We start from the raw sequence: 21946 nt of genomic DNA, 5'->3' as shown, positions 1-21946 counted from the left end.
GTAAATTTTGTTTGGGTGCGACGCTTATTGGGATTTTTTTTTTTTTTTTTTAACCAAAAATATGTAGAAGAATACATATCGGCAAAAACTGAGGAAAAGTTAGCTTTTTTAAAAAAAAAAAAATTGGGATATTTATTATAGCAAAAAGTACAAAATATTATTATTTTTTTTTTTTTTCAAAATTGTTGCTCTTTTTTTGTTTATAGCGCAAAAAAAACAAAAAAACGCAGCAAATACCACCAAAAGAAAGCTCTATTTGTGGGAAAAAAAAGGACATCAATTTTGTTTGGGTGCAACACTTATTGGGATTTTTTTTTTTTTTTTACCAAAAATATGTAGCAGAATACATATCGGCTTAAACTGATGAATACATTTGCTTTTTCATTTTTTTTTTTTTATTGGATGAGTAAAGTAAAAAATATATATATTTTATTTTTTTTCAAAATCGTCAGTTTTGTTTGTTTATAGTGCAAAAAACAAAACAAAAAAAAAAAACGCAGGTGATCAAATACCAAGAAAGCTCGTGGGAAAAAAGATAAAGGAGATCAATTTTATTTGGGTGCAACATCACATTTGTGACCTTCGTACACAATTCATGACCCGCTGAATGTTCTCCAACAAGTTGGCAGCTGGTCCGGTTATGGCCATGTAAAAGATGATGAGCAGGATGATGGTACTCGCTTCTAAGAGAGAGAGAGAGAGAGAGAATTTTTTTTTTAAATTAATACAACAAGACATTTTTTTTAGGACAAGAACTGGATTGCATGAAACGTCTGCACCATGCGACTGGGCATGCGACCTGCATTGGAGGCGTCATTAACTTAACATTGACCCCGTTGCCTTCTGGGACACACATGTCCCAAAAGGCAACAGGGCCACTCAACGAAGAGGAGGAAGCGCCGCGGAATAGGAAGAGGCAGATTAGGAAGACTGCCTAGCAAGAGTTTCAGGTAAGTACATTTTTTTTTCTTTTATTATTATTTTTATTTTTTTTAATGCATTTTTTTTTGGGTGGCCCTCCACTTTAAGGTGTCAAAATAAAAAAAGAGGAAGAAACGCACAAGAATGCATTGAAAACGTATAAAAATGATCGCGAAAGTGCATGGAAAAAATGCGTCGGTAATGCAGAAACTGCAGCGTGAAAAAGCCCCGAGTGTGGTAACGTACTGTCTTTGGGTTCATCTACACCAGGTGCTTTCCAGTGCGTTTCTGAAATCGCTTCTGGAACGCATGTGCGGTGTTCGCTGTGTATTCATATGGCCCTGAAGGATATCGACGCCCAAAACAGACAGTGATCACCATGTATTGCAATGGCCCTTTGTACTAGAGTTGCCACCTCATCCCTTTAAACCCGAACACATATGAATTACACGGGTTCCGAGGCTAATTTAATGCAGATGAGGCACCAAGCAGGGGCTGACTGACCATTCGGGCTCTCGGCCACTGCCCGAGGGCCCCATGCCACCAAGGGGCCCCATCAGGGTTGCCAGCCTCAATAAAACCAGGGTCAGTATGTAAAAATTTTTTTTTTTAAATCCCAAGATTATAGCTGTCCCGCTTCTCCAGTACCTATTCAGTGTGTTTATGTGTATTCTGTGTGTGTATATTGTGTGTGTGTGTATAATGTGTGGCCATAATCTATTGCCCGGGGGCCCATAATCTCCTATTGCCCGGGAGGCCCCTTAATCTCCTATTGTCCGGGGGCCCATAATCTCCTATTGCCCGGGAGGCCCCTTAATCTCCTATTGTCCGGGGGGCCCCTTAATCTCCTATTGTCCGGGGGGCCCCATAATCACCTATTGCCCGGGGGACCCATAATCTGCTATTACCGGGGGGCCCCATAATCTCTTATTGCCGGGGGCCCATAATCTCCTATTGCCGGGGGCCTATAATCTCCTCCTATTGCCTGGGGGCCCCATAATCTCCTATTGCCCGGGGGCCCCATAATCTCCTATTGCCTGGGGGCCCCATAATCTTCTATTGCCCGGGGCCCCATGAGTTTTCAGTGTGTGTGTGTGTGTGTGTGTGTGTGTGTGTGTGTATACTGTGTGGCCATAATCTATTACCTGGGGGCCCCATAATCTCCTATTGCCCAGGGGCCCCTTAATCTCCTATTGCCCGGGGGGCCCCATAATCTCCTATTGCCCAGGGGCCACCTAAATCCTCTATTGCCTGGGGGCCCCATAATCTCCTATTACCCAGGGGCCCCTTAATCTCCTATTGCCCGGGGGGCCCATAATCTCCTATTGCCTGGGGGCCCCATAAACTCCTATTGCCCGGGGGCCCCATAATCTTCTCCTATTGCCGGGGGCCCCATTTATCTCCTCCTATTGCCTGGGGGCCCCATAATCTCCTATTGATCGGGGGCCCCATAATCTCCTATTGCCCGGGGGCCCCATGAGTTTTCAGTGTATACTGTGTGTGTGTGTGTGTATACTGTGTGGCCATAATCTATTACCTGGGGGCCCCATAATCTCCTATTGCCCGGGAGGCCCCTTAATCTCCTATTGCCCAGGGGCCCCTTAATCTCCTATTGCCCGGAGGGCCCCATAATCTCCTATTGCCCGGGGGCCACCTAAATCCCCTATTGCCTGGGGGCCCCATAATCTCCTATTACCCGGGGGCCCCATAATCTCCTATTGCCAGGGGGGCCGTTAATCTCCTATTGCCTGGGGGGGCCCTTAATCTCCTACTGCCTGAGGGCCCCATAAACTCCTATTGCCCGGGGGCCCCATAATCTTCTCCTATTGCCTGGGGGCCCCATAATCTCCTCCTATTGCCTGGGGGCCCCATAATCTCCTATTGATCGGGGTCCCCAAAATCTCCTATTGCCCGGGGGCCCCATGAGTTTTCAGTGTATACTGTGTGTGTGTGTTTATACTGTGTGGCCATATTCTATTACCTGGGGGCTCCATAATCTCCTATTGCCCGGGAGGCCCCTTAATCTCCTATTGCCCAGGGGCCACCTAAATCCCCTATTGCCTGGGGACCCCATAATCTCCTATTGCCTGGGGGCCCCATAATCTCCTATTGCCCGGGGGGCCCCATAATCTCCTATTGCCCGGGGACCCCATAATCTTCTCCTATTGCCGGGGGCCCCATAATCTTCTCCTATTGCCTGGGGGGCCCCGTAATCTCCTATTGCCCGGGGGGCCCATAATCTCCTATTGCCCGGGTGGGGGCCCATAATCTCATATTGCCTGGGGGCCCCATAATCTCCTATTGCCCAGAGGCCCCATAATCTTCTATTGCCGGGGCCCCATAATCTTCTCCTATTGCCTGGGGGCCCCATAATCTCCTATTGCCCGGGGGCCCCATGAGTTTTCAGTCTGCCCCTGGCACCAAGTGAGATTAATTACCACCTTAATCAGCCCCAGAACCCGTGTAATTAATATGTGTTCAGAGGGATGAGGTGGCAACCCTACCCTGGTTCATACCAGTGCTTCTAACAGAAGTGCGACCTGCACCAGAATGCCTCAAAACGCATGAAAACGCACCAAAGTGCACATTGTCCTAATGAAAATAAAATGTTTTTAAGTCTCAAAACCCCAAAAAATAAAAAGAGGAAAAAAAATGCCACTGGAACTCTTAAAAACGCATCACGAAAACCCAAAACCTATTGAAGACTTCTAGAAACTCACCGGAAAAGAGATGGGGAATCATCAAGAAGACGGTGACCCGGATGTTGATGGAGAAGGCCATGCCGATGCAGAGGAAGAAGCCCATGGCGATGGTGGAGTAGATGCCGAAATAGATGTTGTAGCTCTCGTAGAAGATCACCAGATAGCCGTAGATGCTGGTGATGACCAAGCCCATCAGGAACGCAAAGAAGCTGGATAGGAATTTGGCCCACCGGCCCCTCTCCTTCAGCCCTCCGGCTCTTTGATAGGTGCGGCTCATTTTTTTGGTCAGCTGTGCCTGCTCTGTGATGTCACTAGTGGGAGGAACCAATCACTGCGCAGGGAGACAGAGAGACAAGGTTGCTATAGCAACAGTGGCAATCGGGAGCTCCGAATATGAATCTGGCGAAAAACAAAACAAAAACAAAAAACATTAATCCCCTTCCTGTCCACAACAAATCTTTTCACTTTTCAAACACTTGTTCAATTCTGCAATTTTTTAAATAGAAAATAATATATTATGAAGTGTTCACCACTCACTGTTATCTCACATGTATATTATTATTTATTATTATTATTATTATTATTAAGTGTTCTTATAAAGCAGGCATGTCCAAAGTCCGGCCCAGCGGTCCGGTTTTGAACGGCCCGGCCGGTGTGCTGGGATGAGGCTGTCAGATGAGAGATCCCGGCACTGAGTGGAGTGCGGAGGAGTGCGCTGTGCTCTCTGCTTCCCCCTACAGTGCAGTACCAGCTGAATGAGGAAGCCGGAAGGTAGAGTACTGTGCTACAAGCTACATTTGTTTTAAAACGGCTTTATTTATGTGTGTATGTATGTCTGTATGTATGTGCATGCATGTATGTCTGTATGTATGTGTGTGTGCGCATGTATGTCTCTATGTATGTATGTCTGTATGTGTGTGTGCATGTATGTCTCTATGTATGTCTGTATGTAGGTATGTCTGTATGCATGTATGTATTTCTGTATGTATGTCTGTATGTATGTGCATGCATGTATGTCTGTATGTATGTGTGTGTGCGCATGTATGTCTCTATGTATGTATGTCTGTATGTGTGTGTGCATGTATGTCTGTATGTAGGTATGTCTGTATGCATGTATGTATTTCTGTATGTATGTCTGTATGCCTGTATGTATGTGTGTGCACGTATGTCTGTATGTATGTGTGTGTACGTATATATGCCTGTACATGTATGTCTGTATGTCTGTCTGTGCATGCATGTCTGTATGTACGTGTATGCATGTGTCTGTATGTATGTGTGTGTGCACATGTGTCTGTATGTATGTGTCTGTGTGTGCATGTATGTATGTGTATGCATGTGTCTGCATGTATGTATGTGCATGTGTCTGTATGTATGTGTGTACATGTGTCTGTATGTATGTCTGTATATATGTGTGTGCATGTGTCTGCATGTATGTGTGTGCATGTGTCTGTATGTATGTCTGTATGTATGTGTGTGCATGTGTCTGTATGTATGTCTGTATGTATGTGTGTGCATGTGTCTGTATGTATGTCTGTATATATGTGTGTGCATGTGTCTGTATGTATGTATGTATGTGTATGTGTAATTCCTGCCTCAAGTGGGATTGGTTCAGTCCTGGCAAGGGTTCCCCAGAAAATTGGTTCCGGAGTAGTGTTATAAGTAGTGTGATAATTAGGGGGCGGGGCATGCGGTTATAGGTGTGGCATAGAAAAAGGTAAAAATGTGTGGCATAGAAAAAGGTAAAAATGTGGCATCGCGTGCAGCGGCAAAATATGGGCGTGGTCTATGTGAAATAGTGGGCGTGGCTTGCATGGGGCGTGGCTCAAAGGGGTGTGGTTAGAGTCTGAGATGAATGCGGGATGGAGAGGTAAAGGGGGGGTGGAGAGACAGCAGCCCCCCGATCCTACACCACAATAGCAATATGTGTTTTCCAGAGTTTGACAATCAGCAGATAAAGATACTCCAAATACCCGGTGTTAGCGCTTCAATCATCCTGGCGCCATGATTGTTATGGTGTCAGGATGACTGAAGCGCATTATTTCTATTATTACATTGTAATATAAAATGAAATCATTCAACTCACCATAATGCAGAATCAGTGGGAGCCCTGAGCGCGTCACTAGCCACGTTGCCTGCCACCAGATGCCATCAGGTTTCCCAATTGGAGTCTGTCCTTACATCAGGTGCCCCATCAGAGGTACAGTGCCTTGCGAAAGTATTCGGCCCCCTTGAACTTTTCAACCTTTTGCCACATTTCAGGCTTCAAACATAAAGATATAACATTTTTATTGTTTGTGAAGAATCACCAACAAGTGGGACACAATTGTGAAGTGGAATGAAATCTATTGGATTTTTGAAACTTTTTTAACTAATAAAAAAAAGAAAAGTGGGGCGTGCAAAATTATGCGGCCCCCTTGCGTTAATACTTTGTAGAGCCACCTTTTGCTGCAATTACAGCTGCAAGTCGCTTGGGGTATGTCTCTATCGGTTTTGCACAGCGAGAGACTGAAATTCTTGCCCATTCTTCCTTGCAAAACAGCTGGAGCTCAGTGAGGTTGGATGGAGAGCGTTTGTGAACAGCACTTTTCAGCTCTTTCCACAGATTCTCGATTGGATTCAGGTCTGGAATTTGACTTGGCCATTCTAACACCTGGATACGTTGATTTGTGAACCATTCCTTTGTAGATTTTGCTGTATGTTTGGGATCATTGTCTTGTTGGAAGATAAATCTCCGTCCCAGTTTCAGGTCTTTTGCAGACTCCAACAGGTTTTCATCCAGAATGGTCCTGTATTTGGCTGCATCCATCTTCCCCTCAATTGTAACCATCTTCCCTGTCCCTGCTTAAGAAAAGCAGGCCCAAACCATGATGCTGCCACCACCATGTGTGACAGTGGGGATGGTGTGTTGAGGGGGATGAGCTGTGTTGCTTTTACGCCAAACATATCGTTTTGCATTGTGGGCAAAAAGTTTGATGTTGGTTTCATCTGACCAGAGCACCTTCTTCCACATGTTTGGTGTGTCTCCCAGGTGGCTTGTGGCAAACTTTAGACGAGACTTTTTATGGATATCTTTGAGAAATGGCTTTCTTCTTGCCACTCTTCCATAAAGGCCAGATTTGTGCAGTGTACGACTGATTGTTGTCCTATGGACAGACTCTCCCACCTCAGCTGTAGTTCTCTGCAGTTCATCCAGAGTGATCATGGGCCTCTTGGCTGCATCTCTGATCAGTCTTCTCCTTGTCTGAGCTGAAAGTTTAGAGGGACGGCCAGGTCTTGGTGGTAGATTTGCAGTGGTCTGATACTCCTTCCATTTCAAAATGATCGCTTGCACAGTGCTCCTTGGGATTTTTAAAGCTTGGGAAATCTTTTTGTATCCAAATCCGGCTTTAAACTTCTCCACAACAGTATTACGGACCTGCCTGGTGTGTTCCTTGGTCTTCATGATGCTCTCTGCGCTTTCAACAGAACCCTGAGACTATTACAGAGCAGGTGCATTTATACAGAGACTTGATTACACACAGGTGGATTCTATTTATCACCATCAGTCATTTAGGACAACATTGGATCATTCAGAGATCCTCGCTGAACTTCTGGAGCGTTTGCTGCACTGAAAGCAAAGGGGCCAAATAATTTTGCACGCACCACTATTCAGTTTTTTATTTGCTAAAAAAGTTTTAAAATATCCAATAGATTTCGTTCCACTTCACAATTGTGTCCCACTTGTTGGTGATTCTTCACAAAAAAATAACATTTTATATCTTTATGTTTGAAGCCTGAAATGTGGCAAAAGGTTGAAAAGTTCAAGGGGGCCGAATACTTTCGCAAGGCACTGTACCTTCCTCTCATCTGTGTCCATCAGCGGAGCCCCTCCTTACATCTGGTGCCCCTCTGACATCCACAGACCGCCCCCCCCACATCCACAGACTGGCCCCCACATACTCCAGACTGGCCCCCACATCTCCAGACCGCCCCCCCACATCCATAGACTGGCCCCCACATCCACAGACTGGCCCCCACATACTGCACAGACTGGCCCCCACACCCTGCACAAACTGCCCCCCACATCCACAGACTGGCCCCCACATACGGCCCCCACATCTCCAGACTGGCCCCCACATACTGCACAGACTGGCCACCACATCTCCAGACTGACCCCCACATACTGGCCCCCAACATTCAGACTGGCCCCCGACATCCAAAGACCGGCCCCCACATACTGCACAGACTGGCCCCCGACATCCACAGACTGGCCCCCGACATACCACTGGCCCTCGACATACCACTGGCTCCTGACATCTACGGACTGGCCCCTGACATCCACAGACTGGCCCCCACATCCACAGACTGGCCCCCACATACTGCACAGACTGGCCCCCACATACTGCACAGACTGGCCCCCAACATTCAGACTGGCCCCCGACATCCACAGACAGGCCCCCGACATACCACTGGCCCCCGACATCCCCAGACTGGCCCCCGACATCCCCAGACTGGCCCCCACATCCACAGACTGGCCCCCACATCCACAGACTGGACCCCACATCTCCAGACTGGCCCCCACATCCACAGACTGGCCCCCACATACTGCACAGACTGGCCCCCAACATTCAGACTGGCCCCCGACATCCACAGACTGACCCCTACATACTGCACAGACTGGCCCCCGACATCCACAGACTGGCCCCCGACATCCACAGACTGGCCCCCGACATACTACTGGTCCCCGACATCCACGGACTGGCCCCCGACATCCCCAGACTGGCCCCCACATCTCCAGACTGCCCCCCACATCCACAGACTGGCCCCCGACATCCCCAGACTGGCCCCTAACATACCACTGGCCCCCCACATCCACAGACTGGCCCCCAACATACCGCTGGCCCCCGACATCCACAGACTGGCCCCCGACATGCCGTCGTTGCCGCGCGGAGACTTTGAACTGTGGCGCCGCCCACTGCACTTCACACACACACACACACACACACACACACACACACTGGCAGCGGGGGTGGGCGGCTTTCTCTATTGAAGACCAACTTCTGGTCTTCTTAAAAATGGCAGCCGCCACGGATCTCTAGCGGCTAGTGGTGAAAAATGGGAAATTTGAATTTCCCGGGACAAGCCGAATTTCCCGGGACAAAATTAATTTGGGACAGATGTCCTAATCCCGGGAATGTCCTGGGAAATTTGGGACCATTGGCAACTATGTTCCTACCTCAAGTGGGATTGGTTCAGTCCTGGCAAGGGTTCCCCAGAAAATTGGTTCCTGCCTCATCCATTTGTGGTAGGAACCAATTTTCTGGGAAACCCCTGCCAGGACTGGGGAGGATGCATTTGTATATAATTTTTCTATGCGTGGCGGAAAACGAACCCATCCCCACCGTGAAACATGGTGGTGGCAGCATCATGTGGTGGGGATTCCTTTCTTCAGCAGGGACAGGGAAGCTGGAAGTTGATGGGAAGATGGATGGCGCCAAATACAGGGCAATCTTGGAACAAAATCTGTTAAAATCTGCAAAAGACTTGAGACTGGGGTGGAGGTTCATTTTATGCCACCTCTCAGTGCCCACCAGTGCCACCTCATCAGTTGTTACTTGTCCTGGGGGGAGGGGAGATTTTCATGAACTTACAACATGGGGATTACAGACACTATAATATTTATTATAATGAGATCTCCCCGGATTTCTCCCCCACAACTCTCCTCCCTCCGCTTCCTCTGAGCCCGATCCGTGTCAAATATAACGCAAGAAATACAGAAATTCATAAAGCAGCGGTCTACTTTTACTGACCCCCCCCCCCCCCCCCCCGATCCCTTAGGGTTGGGTGTAGGATTGGGATATAGAGGACTCTCTGCCAGTCACTGATTTTCTATGGCAGAAATCCCCACACTGCCCCCTATAGTGCTGGGAACATACTGCAGCTTTCTTCAAGCCAAACCCGAATATTTTCACGGCGCATGGCAATTTTTTTTGTAGTACACGCTATAGGATTGTAAAATACCTTGGGTTACCCAAAAAGAGTAGTAATGAAGTGTGCTACAGTGTACAGTTGCTATAGCCCAGGGGTGTCCAAACTTTTTTCAAAGAGGGCCAGATTTGATGAACATGCGCGATGGCCGACCATTTTGCCTGACATTCTTTGAATCATTAAAATTCGGTCTAAGTGTGCTCGTTCGAACACTAATACACGGCCCAACAAGAATTCTCTTGCCTTTTTGGCTGTGTGTGATGACGAGATGAGCTCAGGCGTGTTATTTGGGTATACTGTATTTATTGCCGAATAAGAGGGAAGTTTCAGGAAAAAACCTTAAAATTTTAAATAAAAAACTGTGAAGCAAAATAAGGGTCAGTGCCCATCTGCGTGCCCACCATTGCTGGGAATGCAGCCCCCAGGATTGCCAGCAATGCACCCACCATTGCAAGGAATGCACCCACCATTAGCCAGGAATCAGTGACGTAACTAGAACCTTCAGGGCCCCGATGCAAGAAACCATGAAGGGCCCCCCTGAACTCCAGTCAGAGCCCTTCCCTCCGAGTCCGGCGGTGTAACTCCAGGACGTGGTCACAGGTATGACCTTTGTGAGCCCTGTAGTTCCACCACTGGTATCAGTAGTTTTTTTTAATTATTTTTCTTTACATTTTTAGGTGCCCCATTGGGGGACTGTCCCTAGGCAGGATGGGGTCCCCGTCCCCAGAAGAGATGAGGTCCTTTTCTCCAGGGCAGATGAAGTTACTGCCCCCAGGTGAGAAGGGGTCCCTGTCCCCAGGGGAGATGGGGGTCCCTGTCCCCATGTGAGAAGGGGGTCCCTGTCCCCAGGGGGAGATGGAGGGGGTATGTAATGGTATGTGGGGGATGGGGTCCTCTCACTCACCATGACCAAGCTGTAGGCCGCGCACTCATCCATGTTGGCCTGGGCTCCATCCAGTGTGCTGGACGGGTGATCAGCATATCTCCCAGAAAGACCTTTCATCATCTCTGTATGACGGGGGAGGAGGGGGGCTGGCAGACAAGCCTGCAGTGTCCTCCGGGGAGCCGGCTCTCATAGAGCTGCACTGCATCTGTGTGCTTAAAGTTTGTTTACCCGGGAGAAGTATGCAGTGCAGTGTGGGCCGGACTCGGGGGGGGGGGCGGTACTCTGGCTGGGGAGAAAAGACATCGGACTGAGCGGCAATGCATGGAGCAGGAGAGGGGTACTCTGAGGAGCCGGCCGAGGACACAGGTCATGCGGGGAATGCACAACTAAAGAGCAGACAGTGCGATAGTCGAGCATGGAGCTCTGCTAGTCACCAGCCACCCGTGTGCATGGTGCACTGGTACCCCTAGCTGCCTATACGGCTTCCGGCCATATGTAGAGGAGGCTGCATGGGCCCCCTGCATCACTGGGCCCAGTTGCAGTCGCGACTGCTGCACCCCCTATAGTTGCGCCCCTGCCAGGAATGCAGCCAACATTAGCCAGGAATGCAGCCGCCATTAGCCAGGATTTCACTCACTATTAGCCAGGAATGCAGCCACCATTAGTCAGGAATGCAGCCACCATTAGCCAGGAATGTACTTACCATTGCCATCAGTGCAGCCTTGGAGGGGACATGGAGGGGGCTGGACGAGCGCCAAAGAACAGGAGAATCTCCTGTTTACACAGTGGCCTCTTTAAGAGAAAGTCCCGCCTCCTTTGATGGACAGAACAGTCGTCCAATGGAGGAGATGGGACTTCCTATTACAGAGGCTGCCGTGTAAACAGGAAATACTCCTGTGTGCATGGCACTCGTACAGCCTCCTATCTCCAATGCAGCCAGACTATATATCTTTTGTGGCCCCCGGCACTGGGAGATCATTGGGGGCCACAAAAGATATATATGTTTAGATTACCAGGCAGGCCATTCAGAACCGGACTGCGGGCGGCGATTGGCCCGCGGGCCGGACTTTGGACATGCCTGCTATAGCCAAATTGCATTAAAAGTGGGGGAACTTAAAGGGGCATGATTAAATAAAACAAAAGCATTTAGTGTACCCATGAAATATGATTCGATTAATAAAAGAAATGTCAGTGAAAATAGCCTACCTTAAAAGTGGACACTGTCAGCCAGTAGAGCAGTGGACGGTGTCAGTAGGGCAGTAAATGGTGTCAGTAGGGCAGTGGACAGTGTCAGTAGAGCAGTAAATGGTGTCAGTAGGGCAGTGGACAGTGTCAGTAAGGCAGTAAATGGTGACAGTAGGGCAGTAAATGGTGTCATTAGAGCAGTGGACAGTGTCAGTAGAACAGTAAATGGTGTCAGTAGAGCAGTGGACAGTGTCAGTAGAACAGTAAATGGTGTCAGTAGAGCAGTGGACAGTGTCAGTAGAACAGTAAATGGTGTCAGTAGGGCAGTAAATGGTGTCAGTAGGGCAGTAAATGGTGTCAGTAGAGCAGTGGACAGTGTCAGTAGAGCAGTAACTGGTGTCAGTAGGGCAGTGGACAGTAAAAAAAATAAAAAATAAAAGTGCAGCGCTTAACCTCTGAATATAAATGTGACTTATTAAGAAAATTTATAAATTTTAGTAAAAAACTTAAATAATGGGGATCTAAATATTGTGAATCTAAATAATGTGAAAATCATTTAGTGAAAAATGCTTTAAAAAATCAATCATCAAATAAAAGACATTTGTCTGTGACTCAGATGTCTAATAAATTTGAAAAACAAAAACCAAAAATCAAAAAGTCAAAAGATGTATAATGGTGCAACACAGTGTAGAAGATATCCCATGTGAATGTACAACAAAAGTGTAGTGGATCTTGTTTGTTCAAACAAAAATAGTGCTTGACCACGTGGACCCTTCACCTCTGTAAATCAATAGTGAATGGAGGCTTACCAGATCACCGGTCGGTATGCGCAGATACGGACACATAGACGTTTCGATGCGGAAAGCCGGAAAACGACCCACTACTTCGAATATCTTGTAATCACCGAATCAGCTCGGATCCTCTCGTAAGTCGGTCTGCGCGGATGCGAACACGTAGGAGTTTCGATACAGGAAGCCGGAAGACAACCCACTCCTTCGAATGCCTCGTAGTCACCAAATCAGCTCTGATCCTCTCATAAAAAATAAAAAATAAAGGAATGCTAAAGCACAAAGGGTGAGCGTGGGTAGCCACGCTCACCCTTTGTGCTTTAGCATTAGTTTATTTTTTATTTTTTTTCTAGCAATTTGTTCATTTTTAACGATACGTTTACTTTCGTACGACTCGGTGGAGTCATTTTTTAGCGCTTAAACCATTCGGTTGAATAAGAATAAATTTGTTCAAACCTTACTACACGATTTGGCGCACTTTATTTTTTGTTTTTTGGTGATATGATGCTTCGAGGCTTATGAGAGGATCAGAGCTGATTTGGTGACTACAAGGCATCCGAAGGAGTGGGTTGTCTTCCGGCTTCCTGTATCGAAACTCCTACGTGTTCGCATCCTGCGCAGACCGGCTTACGGGAGGATCCGAGCTGATTCGGTGATTACGAGATATTCGAAGTATTGGGTCGTTTTCCGGCTTTCCGCATCGAAACGTCTATGTGTCCGTATCTGCGCATACCGACCGGTGATCTGGTAAGCCTCCATTCACTATTGATTTACAGAGATGAAGGGTCCACGTGGTCAAGCACTATTTTTGTTTGAACAAACAAGATCCACTACACTTTTGTTGTACATTCACATGGGATATCTTCTACACTGTGTTGCACTATTGTACATCTTTTGACATTTTGATTTTTGGTTTTTGGTTTTCAAATTTATTGGACATCTGAGTCACAGACAAATGTTTTTTATTCGATGATTGATTTTTTAAAGCATTTTTCACTAAATGATTTTCACATTATTTAGATTCACAATATTTAGATCCCCATTATTTAAGTTTTTTACTAAAATTTATAAATTTTCTTAATAAGTCACATTTATATTCAGAGGCGCTGCACTTTTATTTTTTCTGTTTCGTTGTGCCCAGTATCCTGGTTATAGTGTTCAGCTGCTGATTTTTAATTACATTTTTTTACTAAGCGCAGATTTTCTACTTCTTTCTAGGGCAGTGGACAGTGTCAGTAGAGCAGAGGACGGTGTCAGTAGAGCAGTAAATGGTGTCAGTAGGGCAGTGGACAGTGTCAGTAGGGCAGTGGACGGTGTCAGTAGGGCAGTGGACGGTGTCAGTAGAGCAGTGGACGGTGTCAGTAGAGCAGTAAATGGTGTCAGTAGGGCAGTGGACAGTGTCAGTAGAGCAGTGGACGGTGTCAGTAGAGCAGTGGACGGTGTCAGTAGGTAAGAGGACGGTGTCAGTAGAGCAGATGACGGTGTCAGTAGGCCAGTGGACAGTGCCAGTAGAGCAGTAAATAGTGTCAGTAGGGCAGTGGACAGTGTCAGTAGAACAGTGGACAGTGTCAGTAGAACAGTAAATGGTGTCAGTAGGGCAGTGGACAGTGTCAGTAAGGCAGTAAATGGTGTCAGTAGGGCAGTAAATGGTGTCAGTAGAGCAGTGGACAGTGCCAGTAGAGCAGTGAATGGTGTCAGTAGGGCAGTGGACAGTGTCAGTAGAGCAGAGGATGGTGTCAGTAGGGCAGAGGACAGTGTCAGTAGGGCAGAGAATGGTGTCAGTAGGGCAGAGGACGGTGTCAGTAGGGCAGAGGACGGTGTCAGTAGAGCAGTAAACGTTGTCAGTAGGGCAGTAAACGGTGTCAGTAGGGCAGAAAGCGGTGTCAGTAGGGCAGAAAACGGTGTCAGTAGACCAGAGGATGGTGTCAGTAGGACAGTGGATGGTGTCAGCAGGGCAGAGGACGGTGTCAGCAGGGCAGAGGACGTTGTCACCTGGTGAGAACTGTATATATGGATGCTGTCTGGGGAGTGGAGAACAGTATATATGGGGGGACTGTATATATGGATAGTGTATGGAGGAGGGTGTATGTATAGTGTATGGTGGGGGGAGGGGTGTGTGTAAATGGTGTCAGTAGAGCATTGGACGGTGTCAGTAGAGCAGTAAACAGTGTCAGTAGGGCAGTAAATGGTGTCAGTAGGGCAGTAAATGGTGTCAGTAGGGCAGTAAATGGTGTCAGTAGGGCAGTGGACGGTGTCAGTAGGGCAGTGGACGGTGTCAGTAGGGCAGTGGACGGTGTCAGTAGGGCAATGGACGGTGTCAGTAGGGCAGAGGACGGTGTCAGTAGGGCAGTGGACGGTGTCAGTAGGGCAGAGGACGGTGTTAGTAGGGCAGAGGACGGTGTAGGGCAGAGGACGGTGTCAGTAGGGCAGTGGACGGTGTCAGTAGGGCAGAGGACGCTGTCAGTAGGGAAGAGGACGGTGTCAGTAGAACAGTGGACAGTGTCAGTAGAACAGTAAATGGTGTCAGTGGGGCAGTGGACAGTGTCAGTAAGGCAGTAAATGGTGTCAGTAGGGCAGTAAATGGTGTCAGTAGAGCAGTGGACAGTGCCAGTAGAGCAGTAAATGGTGTCAGTAGGGCAGTGGACAGTGTCAGTAGAGCAGAGGACGGTGTCAGTAGGGCACAGGACGGTGTCAGTAGAGCAGTAAACGGAGTCAGTAGGGCAGGAAACGGTGTCAGTAGGGCAGAAAGCGGTGTCAGTAGGGCAGAAAACAGTGTCAGTAGACCAGAGGATGGTGTCAGTAGGACAGTGGACGGTGTCAGTACGGCAGAGGACGGTGTCAGTACGGCAGAGGACGGTGTCACCTGGTGAGAACTGTATATATGGATGCTGTCTGGGGAGTGGAGAACAGTATATATGGGGGGACTGTATATATGGATAGTGTATGGAGGAGGGTGTATGTATAGTGTATGGTGGGGGGAGGGGTGTGTGTAAATGGTGTCAGTAGAGCAGTGGACGGTGTCAGTAGAGCAGTAAACAGTGTCAGTAGGGCAGTAAATGGTGTCAGTAGGGCAGTAAATGGTGTCAGTAGAGCAGTAAAGGTTATCAGTAGGGCAGTGGACGGTGTCAGTAGGGCAGTGGACGGTGTCAGTAGGGCAGTGGAAGCTGTCAGTAGGGCAGAGGACGGTGTCAGTAGGGCAGAGGATGGTGTCAGTAGGGCAGTGGACGGTGTCAGTAGGGCAGAGGACGCTGTCAGTAGGGCAGAGGACGGTGTTAGTAGGGCAGAGGACGGTGTAGGGCAGTGGACGGTGTCTGTAGGGCACTGGACGGTGTCAGTAGGGCAGTGGACGGTGTCAGTAGGGCAGAGGACGCTGTCAGTAGGGCAGAGGACGCTGTCAGTAGGGCAGAGGACGGTGTCAGTAGGGCAGTGGGCGGTGTCAGTAGGGCAGTGGACGGTGTCAGTAGGACAGAGGACAGTGTCAGTAGGGCAGTGGACGGTGTCAGTTGGGCAGTGAACGGTATCAGTAGGGCAGAGGACGGTGCTAGTAGGGCAGAGGACGGTGTCAGTAGGGCAGAGGACAGTGTCAGTAGAGCAGTGGACGGTGTCAGTAGGGCAGTGGATGGTGTCAGTAGAGCAGTGGATGGTGTCAGTAGAGCAGTGGATGTTGTCAGTAGAGCAGTGGACGGTGTCAGTAGGGCAGTGGACGGTGTCAGTAGGGCAGAGGACGTTGTCAGTAGGTCAGAAAATGGTGTCAGTAGGGCAGAAAATGTTGTCAGTAGGGCAGAGGACGGTGTCAGTAGGGCAGAGGACGGTGTCAGGGTGTCAGTAGAGCAGAGGATGGTGTCAGTAGAGCAGTAAATGGTGTCAGTAGGGTAGAAAATGGTGACAGTAGGGCAGAAAATGGTGTCAGTAGACCAGAGGACCGTGTCAGTAGGGCAGAGGACCGTGTCAGTAGAGCAGAGGACGGTGGCAGTAGGGTAGTGGACGGTGTCAGTAGAGCAGAGGACGGTGTCAGTAGGGCAGTAAATGGTGTCAGTAGAGCAGAGGACGGTGTCCGTAGGGCAGAGGACGTGTCAGTAGAGCAGAGGACGGTGTCAGTAGGGCAGTGGACGGTGTCAGTAGGGCAGAGGATGGTGTCAGTAGGGCAGAGGACGGTGTCAGTAGGGCAGTGGACGGTGTCAGTGGGGCAGAGGATGGTGTCAGTGGGGCAGAGGACGGTGTCAGTAGGGCAGTGGACGGTGTCAGTAGACCAGAGGACAGTGTCAGTAGGGCAGAGGACGGTGTCAGTAGAGCAGAGGACGGTGGCAGTAGGGCAGTGGACGGTATCAGTAGAGCAGAGGATGGTGGCAGTAGGGCAGTAAATGGTGTCAGTAGAGCAGAGGACGGTGTCCGTAGGGCAGAGGACGTGTCAGTAGAGCAGAGGACAGTGTCAGTAGGGCAGAGGACGGTGTCAGTAGGTCAGTGGACGGTGTCAGTAGGGCAGTGGACGGTGTCAGTAGGGCAGAGGACGGTGTCAGTAGGGCAGAGGACGGTGTCAGTAGAGCAGTAAATGGTGTCAGTAGGGCAGAGGACGGTGTCAGTAGGGCAGAGGACGGTGTCAGTAGGGCAGTAAATGGTGTCAGTAGGGCAGAGGACGGTGTCAGTAGGGCAGTGGACGGTGTCAGTAGGGCAGAGGACGGTGTCAGTAGGGCAGTGGACGGTGTCAGTAGGGCAGTGGACGGTGTCAGTAGGGCAGAGGACGGTGTCAGTAGGGCAGAGGATGGTGTAAGTAGGGCAGTGGACGGTGTCAGTAGGGCAGAGGACGGTGTCAGTAGGGCATAGGACGGTGTCAGTAGGGCAGAGGACGGTGTCAGTAGGGCAGAGGACGGTGTCAGTAGAGCAGTAAATGGTGTCGGTGGGGCATAGGATGGTGTCATTAGAGCAGTAAATGGTGTCAGTAGGGCAGAGGACGGTGTCAGTAGGGCAGTAAATGGTGTCAGTAGGGCAGAGGACGGTGTCAGTAGGGCAGTGGACGGTGTCAGTAGGTCAGTGGACGGTGTCAGTAGGGCAGTGGATGGTGTCAGTAGGGCAGAGGACGGTGTCAGTAGAGCAGTAAATGGTGTCAGTAGGGCAGAGGACGGTGTCAGTAGGGCAGAGGACGGTGTCAGTAGGGCAGTAAATGGTGTCAGTAGAGCAGTGGACGGTGTCAGTAGGGCAGTGGACGGTGTCAGTAGGGCAGAGGAAGGTGTCAGTAGGGCAGAGGAAGGTGTCAGTAGGGCAGTGGACGGTGTCAGTAGGGCAGAGGACGGTGTCAGTAGGGCAGTAAATGGTGTCAGTAGGGCAGAGGACGGTGTCAGTAGGGCAGTCAATGGTGTCAGGGCAGTCAATGGTGTTAGTAGGGCAGAGGACGGTGTCAGTAGAGCAGTAAATGGTGTCGGTGGGGCATAGGATGGTGTCATTAGAGCAGTAAATGGTGTCAGTAGGGCAGAGGACGGTGTCAGTAGGGCAGTAAATGGTGTCAGTAGGGCAGAGGACGGTGTCAGTAGGGCAGAGGACGGTGTCAGTAGGGCAGTGGACGGTGTCAGTAGGGCAGAGGACGGTGTCAGTAGGGCAGTGGACGGTGTCAGTAGGGCAGTGGACGGTGTCAGTAGGGCAGTGGACGGTGTCAGTAGGGCATAGGACGGTGTCAGTAGGGCATAGGACGGTGTCAGTAGGGCAGTGGACGGTGTCAGTAGGGCAGAGGGGTGTGTGTATAGTGCAGGCATCACTAAATGGCGGACCGCAGTCCGGTTCCGGCCCCAGCAGCCATATTTCCGGACCGCAGCCTCACCAAATAGTGTGTCCTCTCCCCGCCGCCGACTCGCCTGCCTGCCTTGTGCTCCTATGTTCACAGCATGGCAGGTGCAGCGTGCACGGTCTGTCCCTTCAGTATCGGATCGCTGCCCTGCCCCCTCCTCACACTGCCTGTCTTATACACAAAAGATGAGAAGCGCAGCGGCTCTGCAAAGTGTTTGGCACTTTTTAAGTTAAGAAGCAGGTGATTGGTTGCTACGCAGCGGGGAGGTCTCAGCAATCAATCACTCACCTATAATGTGAAAAGTCCCACCCATTGTCCATGGCTGCCGTGCTTTCTGTTTTGTGTTATTAAGGTAGGGCTCTGTGGGGAGGGGAGAGTGCTGTGCAGGACAGGAGTCTGCTATCGATCGGATGGGGGTCTGTGATGGGGTGTCAGTCTCTAATGGGGTGTCAGTATTTGATATGGGGGCCAGTCTGTGATGGGGCCAGTCTGTGATGGGGTCAGTCTGTGATGGGGGCCAGTCTGTGATGGGGGTCAGTCTGTGATTGGGGTCAGTCTGTGATTGGGGTCAGTCTGTGACGGGGGTCAGTCTTTGATATGGGGGTCAGTCTGTGATGGGGGTCAGTCTGTGATGGGGGGTCAGTCTGTGATGGGGGGTCAGTCTGTGATGGGGGTCAGTCTGTGACGGGGGTCAGTCTTTGATATGGGGGTCAGTCTGTGATGGGGGTCAGTCTGTGATGGGGGGTCAGTCTGTGATGGGGGGTCAGTCTGTGATGGGGGGGTCAGTCTGTGACGGGGGTCAGTCTGTGACGGGGGTCAGTCTTTGATATGGGGGTCAGTCTGTGATGGGGGTCAGTCTGTGATGGGGGGTCAGTCTGTGATGGGGGGTCAGTCTGTGATGGGGGTCAGTCTGTGACGGGGGTCAGTCTTTGATATGGGGGTCAGTCTGTGATGGGGGTCAGTCTGTGATGGGGGTCAGTCTGTGATGGGGGGTCAGTCTGTGATGGGGGTCAGTCTGTGATGGGGCCAGTCTGTGATGGGGGTCAGTCTTTGATATGGGGTTCAGTCTGTGATGGGGGTCAGTCTGTGATGGGGGGTCAGTCTGTGATGGGGGGCCAGTCTGTGATGGGGGGCCAGTCTGTGATGGGGGCCTAGTCTGTGACGGGGGTCAGTCTTTGATATGGGGGTGAGTCTGTGATTGGGGTCAGTCTGTAATGAGGTCAGTCTGTGACGGGGGTCAGTCTGTGATATGGGGGTCAGTCTGTTACGGGGGTCAGTCTGTGATGCGGGGGTCAGTCTGTGATGGGGGGCCAGTCTGTGATGGGGGGGTCAGTCTGTGATGGGGGGGTCAGTCTGTGATGGGGGGCCAGTCTGTGATGGGGGTCAGTCTGTTACGGGGGCCAGTCTGTTACGGGGGCCAGTCTGTAATGAGGCCAGTCTGTGATGGGGGGCCAGTCTGTGATGGGGGTCAGTCTGTTATGGGGGCCAGTCTGTAATGAGGCCAGTCTGTGATGGGGGCCAGTCTGTAAAGGCGGGTGAGCCGATGAATGATGGGATAAGTCTGTGATGAGGGTCAGTTTTTTTATGGGGGGTTTGTGAATAAGGAGCCTGTGATGTGGAGGATATCATGTGGATTCATAGCACCAATATGACACTCGGACCCCCGCTAGAAGAACATTTTTGTGACCGGACCCCCGTGAAGTTTAATTCACTACCCCTGGTATAGTGTATGGTGGGGGAGTCTGCAGCACATCTACCCAGAGGCACTAGGAAAGGCCTGCTGAATGCGGATTATAAATGACGTATTTTTGGTGACTGAGCACCTTCTCCTCATCTTCTCACTGGGGGCCAGTCTGTGATGGGGGTCAGTCTGTTATGGGGGCCAGTCTGTAATGAGGCCAGTCTGTGATGGGGGGCCAGTCTGTGATGGAGGTCAGTCTGTAGTGAGGTCAGTCTGTGATGGGGGCCAGTCTGTGATGGGGGTCAGTCTGTAATGAGGTCAGTCTGTGATGGGGGGCCAGTCTGTGATGGGGGGCCAGTCTGTGATGGGGGTCAGTCTGTGATGCGGGGGTCAGTCTGTGATGCGGGGGTCAGTCTGTGATGGGGGGCCAGTCTGTGATGGGGGGCCAGTCTGTGATGGGGGTCTGTCTGTGATGGGGGGCCTGTCTGTAAAGGCGGGTCAGCCGATGAATGATGGGATAAGTCTGTGATGGGGGGCCAGTCTGTGATGGGGGCCAGTCTGTGATGGGGTCAGTCTGTGATGGGGGGTCAGTCTGTAATGAGGGGCCAGTCTGTGATGGGGGTCAGTCTGTAATGAGGTCAGTCTGTAATGAGGGGCCAGTCTGTGATGGGGGGCCAGTCTGTGATGGGGGTCAGTCTGTAATGGGCGTCAGTCTGTGACGGGGGTCAGTCTGTGATACGGGGGTCAGTCTGTGATACGGGGGCCAGTCTGTGACGGGGGGCCAGTCTGTTACTGGGGGGCCAGTCTGTTACTGGGGGGCCAGTCTGTGATGGGGGGCCTGTCTGTAAAGGCGGGTCAGCCGATGAATGATGGGATAAGTCTGTGATGAGGGTCAGTTTTTTTATGGGGGGGTTTGTGAATAAGGAGCCTGTGATGTGGAGGATATCATGTGGATTCATAGCACCAATATGACACTCGGACCCCCGCTAGAAGAAAATTTTTGTGACCGGACCCCCGTGAAGTTTAATTCACTACCCCGGTATAGTGTATGGTGGGGGAGTCTGCAGCACATCTACCCAGAGGCACTAGGAAAGGCCTGCTGAATGCGGATTATAAATGACGTATTTTTGGTGACTGAGCACCTTCTCCTCATCTTCTCACCACACATCACACTATAATATAGAGACATAGACCCCTCCTCCTCTGTACCTGGGCGAAGTTATTATGGAGAATTTCCATTCAAATCCTGGCCAACGCGATAGTTCCCCAAAATGGTCTCCTCCTACTACGCATTTGTCAGATTCTCGGGCGACGCATGCGTAGTAGAGCCCTGAAAAACTGGCCTCGTACGCAGTAGCGTTGCGAAAAACGGCTAGTGCGCATGCGTCGGATTTCCGGGCGACGCATGCGCAGTAGAGTCCTATCACAGCGTCCCCATCACATAGCGGCCGTTCAAAACTGCGCATGCGCAGTACGCATTACAACACATCACATACCACTCTCCGGAAATTGCCGAAAATAAACAGCTGATCATTCACGCATGCGCACTTCTCATTAAATCGCCTCACAACCACCCGCACGTTCACGAGGCTCGTACAATCTACAAAAGGGGCATGGTTTTGGGCGGTTATGCACGCTCCATTATGTAATGCACAGTGTGTAGGGCGGTGAAGAGGGCGGATACTACATGCTTTCTAACACTTCTAAGGGCCAGTGTGTGGGACGGTGAGAAACAAACGTGATGCATGCGCACTTCGCAACGGACACTTTCTGATAGCCTATGTGGGACGGTGGCAAACAAACGTGACGCATGCGCACTTCGTAACGGACACTTTCTGATAGCCATGCAGTGTGGTAGGTGATAAGGGCACATGACGCATTCGCAGTTCCAAACGGACACTTTCTGATAGCCATGCAGTGTGGGCGGTGATGAGGATGGGACTTCCTATTGTCTGTCTTTCTGTGGTGCGGTGAGAATCAAGAAAAACAAACGAATGCGGCGCATGCGTAATTCACACCGGACACTTTTCAATAGCCATA

General features: G+C 50.2%; 1 protein-coding gene across 1 annotated transcript; it reads right to left on the bottom strand.

Moving 5' to 3' along the window:
- Positions 1-536: 536 nt before the first annotated feature.
- LOC143973426 (DC-STAMP domain-containing protein 2-like) lies at positions 537-21233 on the bottom strand. Its single transcript, XM_077474407.1, has 3 exons — positions 21116-21233; positions 3642-4022; positions 537-683 (listed from the first exon to the last, which is right to left on the bottom strand). The coding sequence occupies exons 2-3, from the start codon at positions 3898-3900 to the stop codon at positions 568-570; spliced, it is 375 nt and encodes a 124-aa protein (XP_077330533.1). The 5' UTR covers positions 3901-4022; positions 21116-21233; the 3' UTR covers positions 537-567.
- Between the last annotated feature and the right edge of the window lie 713 nt (positions 21234-21946).

Source organism: Lithobates pipiens, unplaced genomic scaffold (genome assembly GCF_037356315.1).
Source record: "Lithobates pipiens isolate NorthernLeopardFrog02 unplaced genomic scaffold, aLitPip1_a1.2 Scaffold_82, whole genome shotgun sequence".
In the NCBI taxonomy this organism is placed as follows: domain Eukaryota; kingdom Metazoa; phylum Chordata; class Amphibia; order Anura; family Ranidae; genus Lithobates; species Lithobates pipiens.
This window is presented reverse-complemented; position numbering and strand designations above follow the sequence as displayed.

Excerpts from the sequence above, each read along its gene's own strand:
- LOC143973426 (XM_077474407.1), bottom strand. The coding sequence starts at position 3,900 with ATGAGCCGCACCTATCAAAGAGCCGGAGGGCTGAAGGAGAGGGGCCGG. Across the intron at positions 684-3,641 it reads GATTCCCCATCTCTTTTCCG|AAGCGAGTACCATCATCCTG; the intron begins GTGAGTTTCTAG and ends TCTCTCTCTTAG.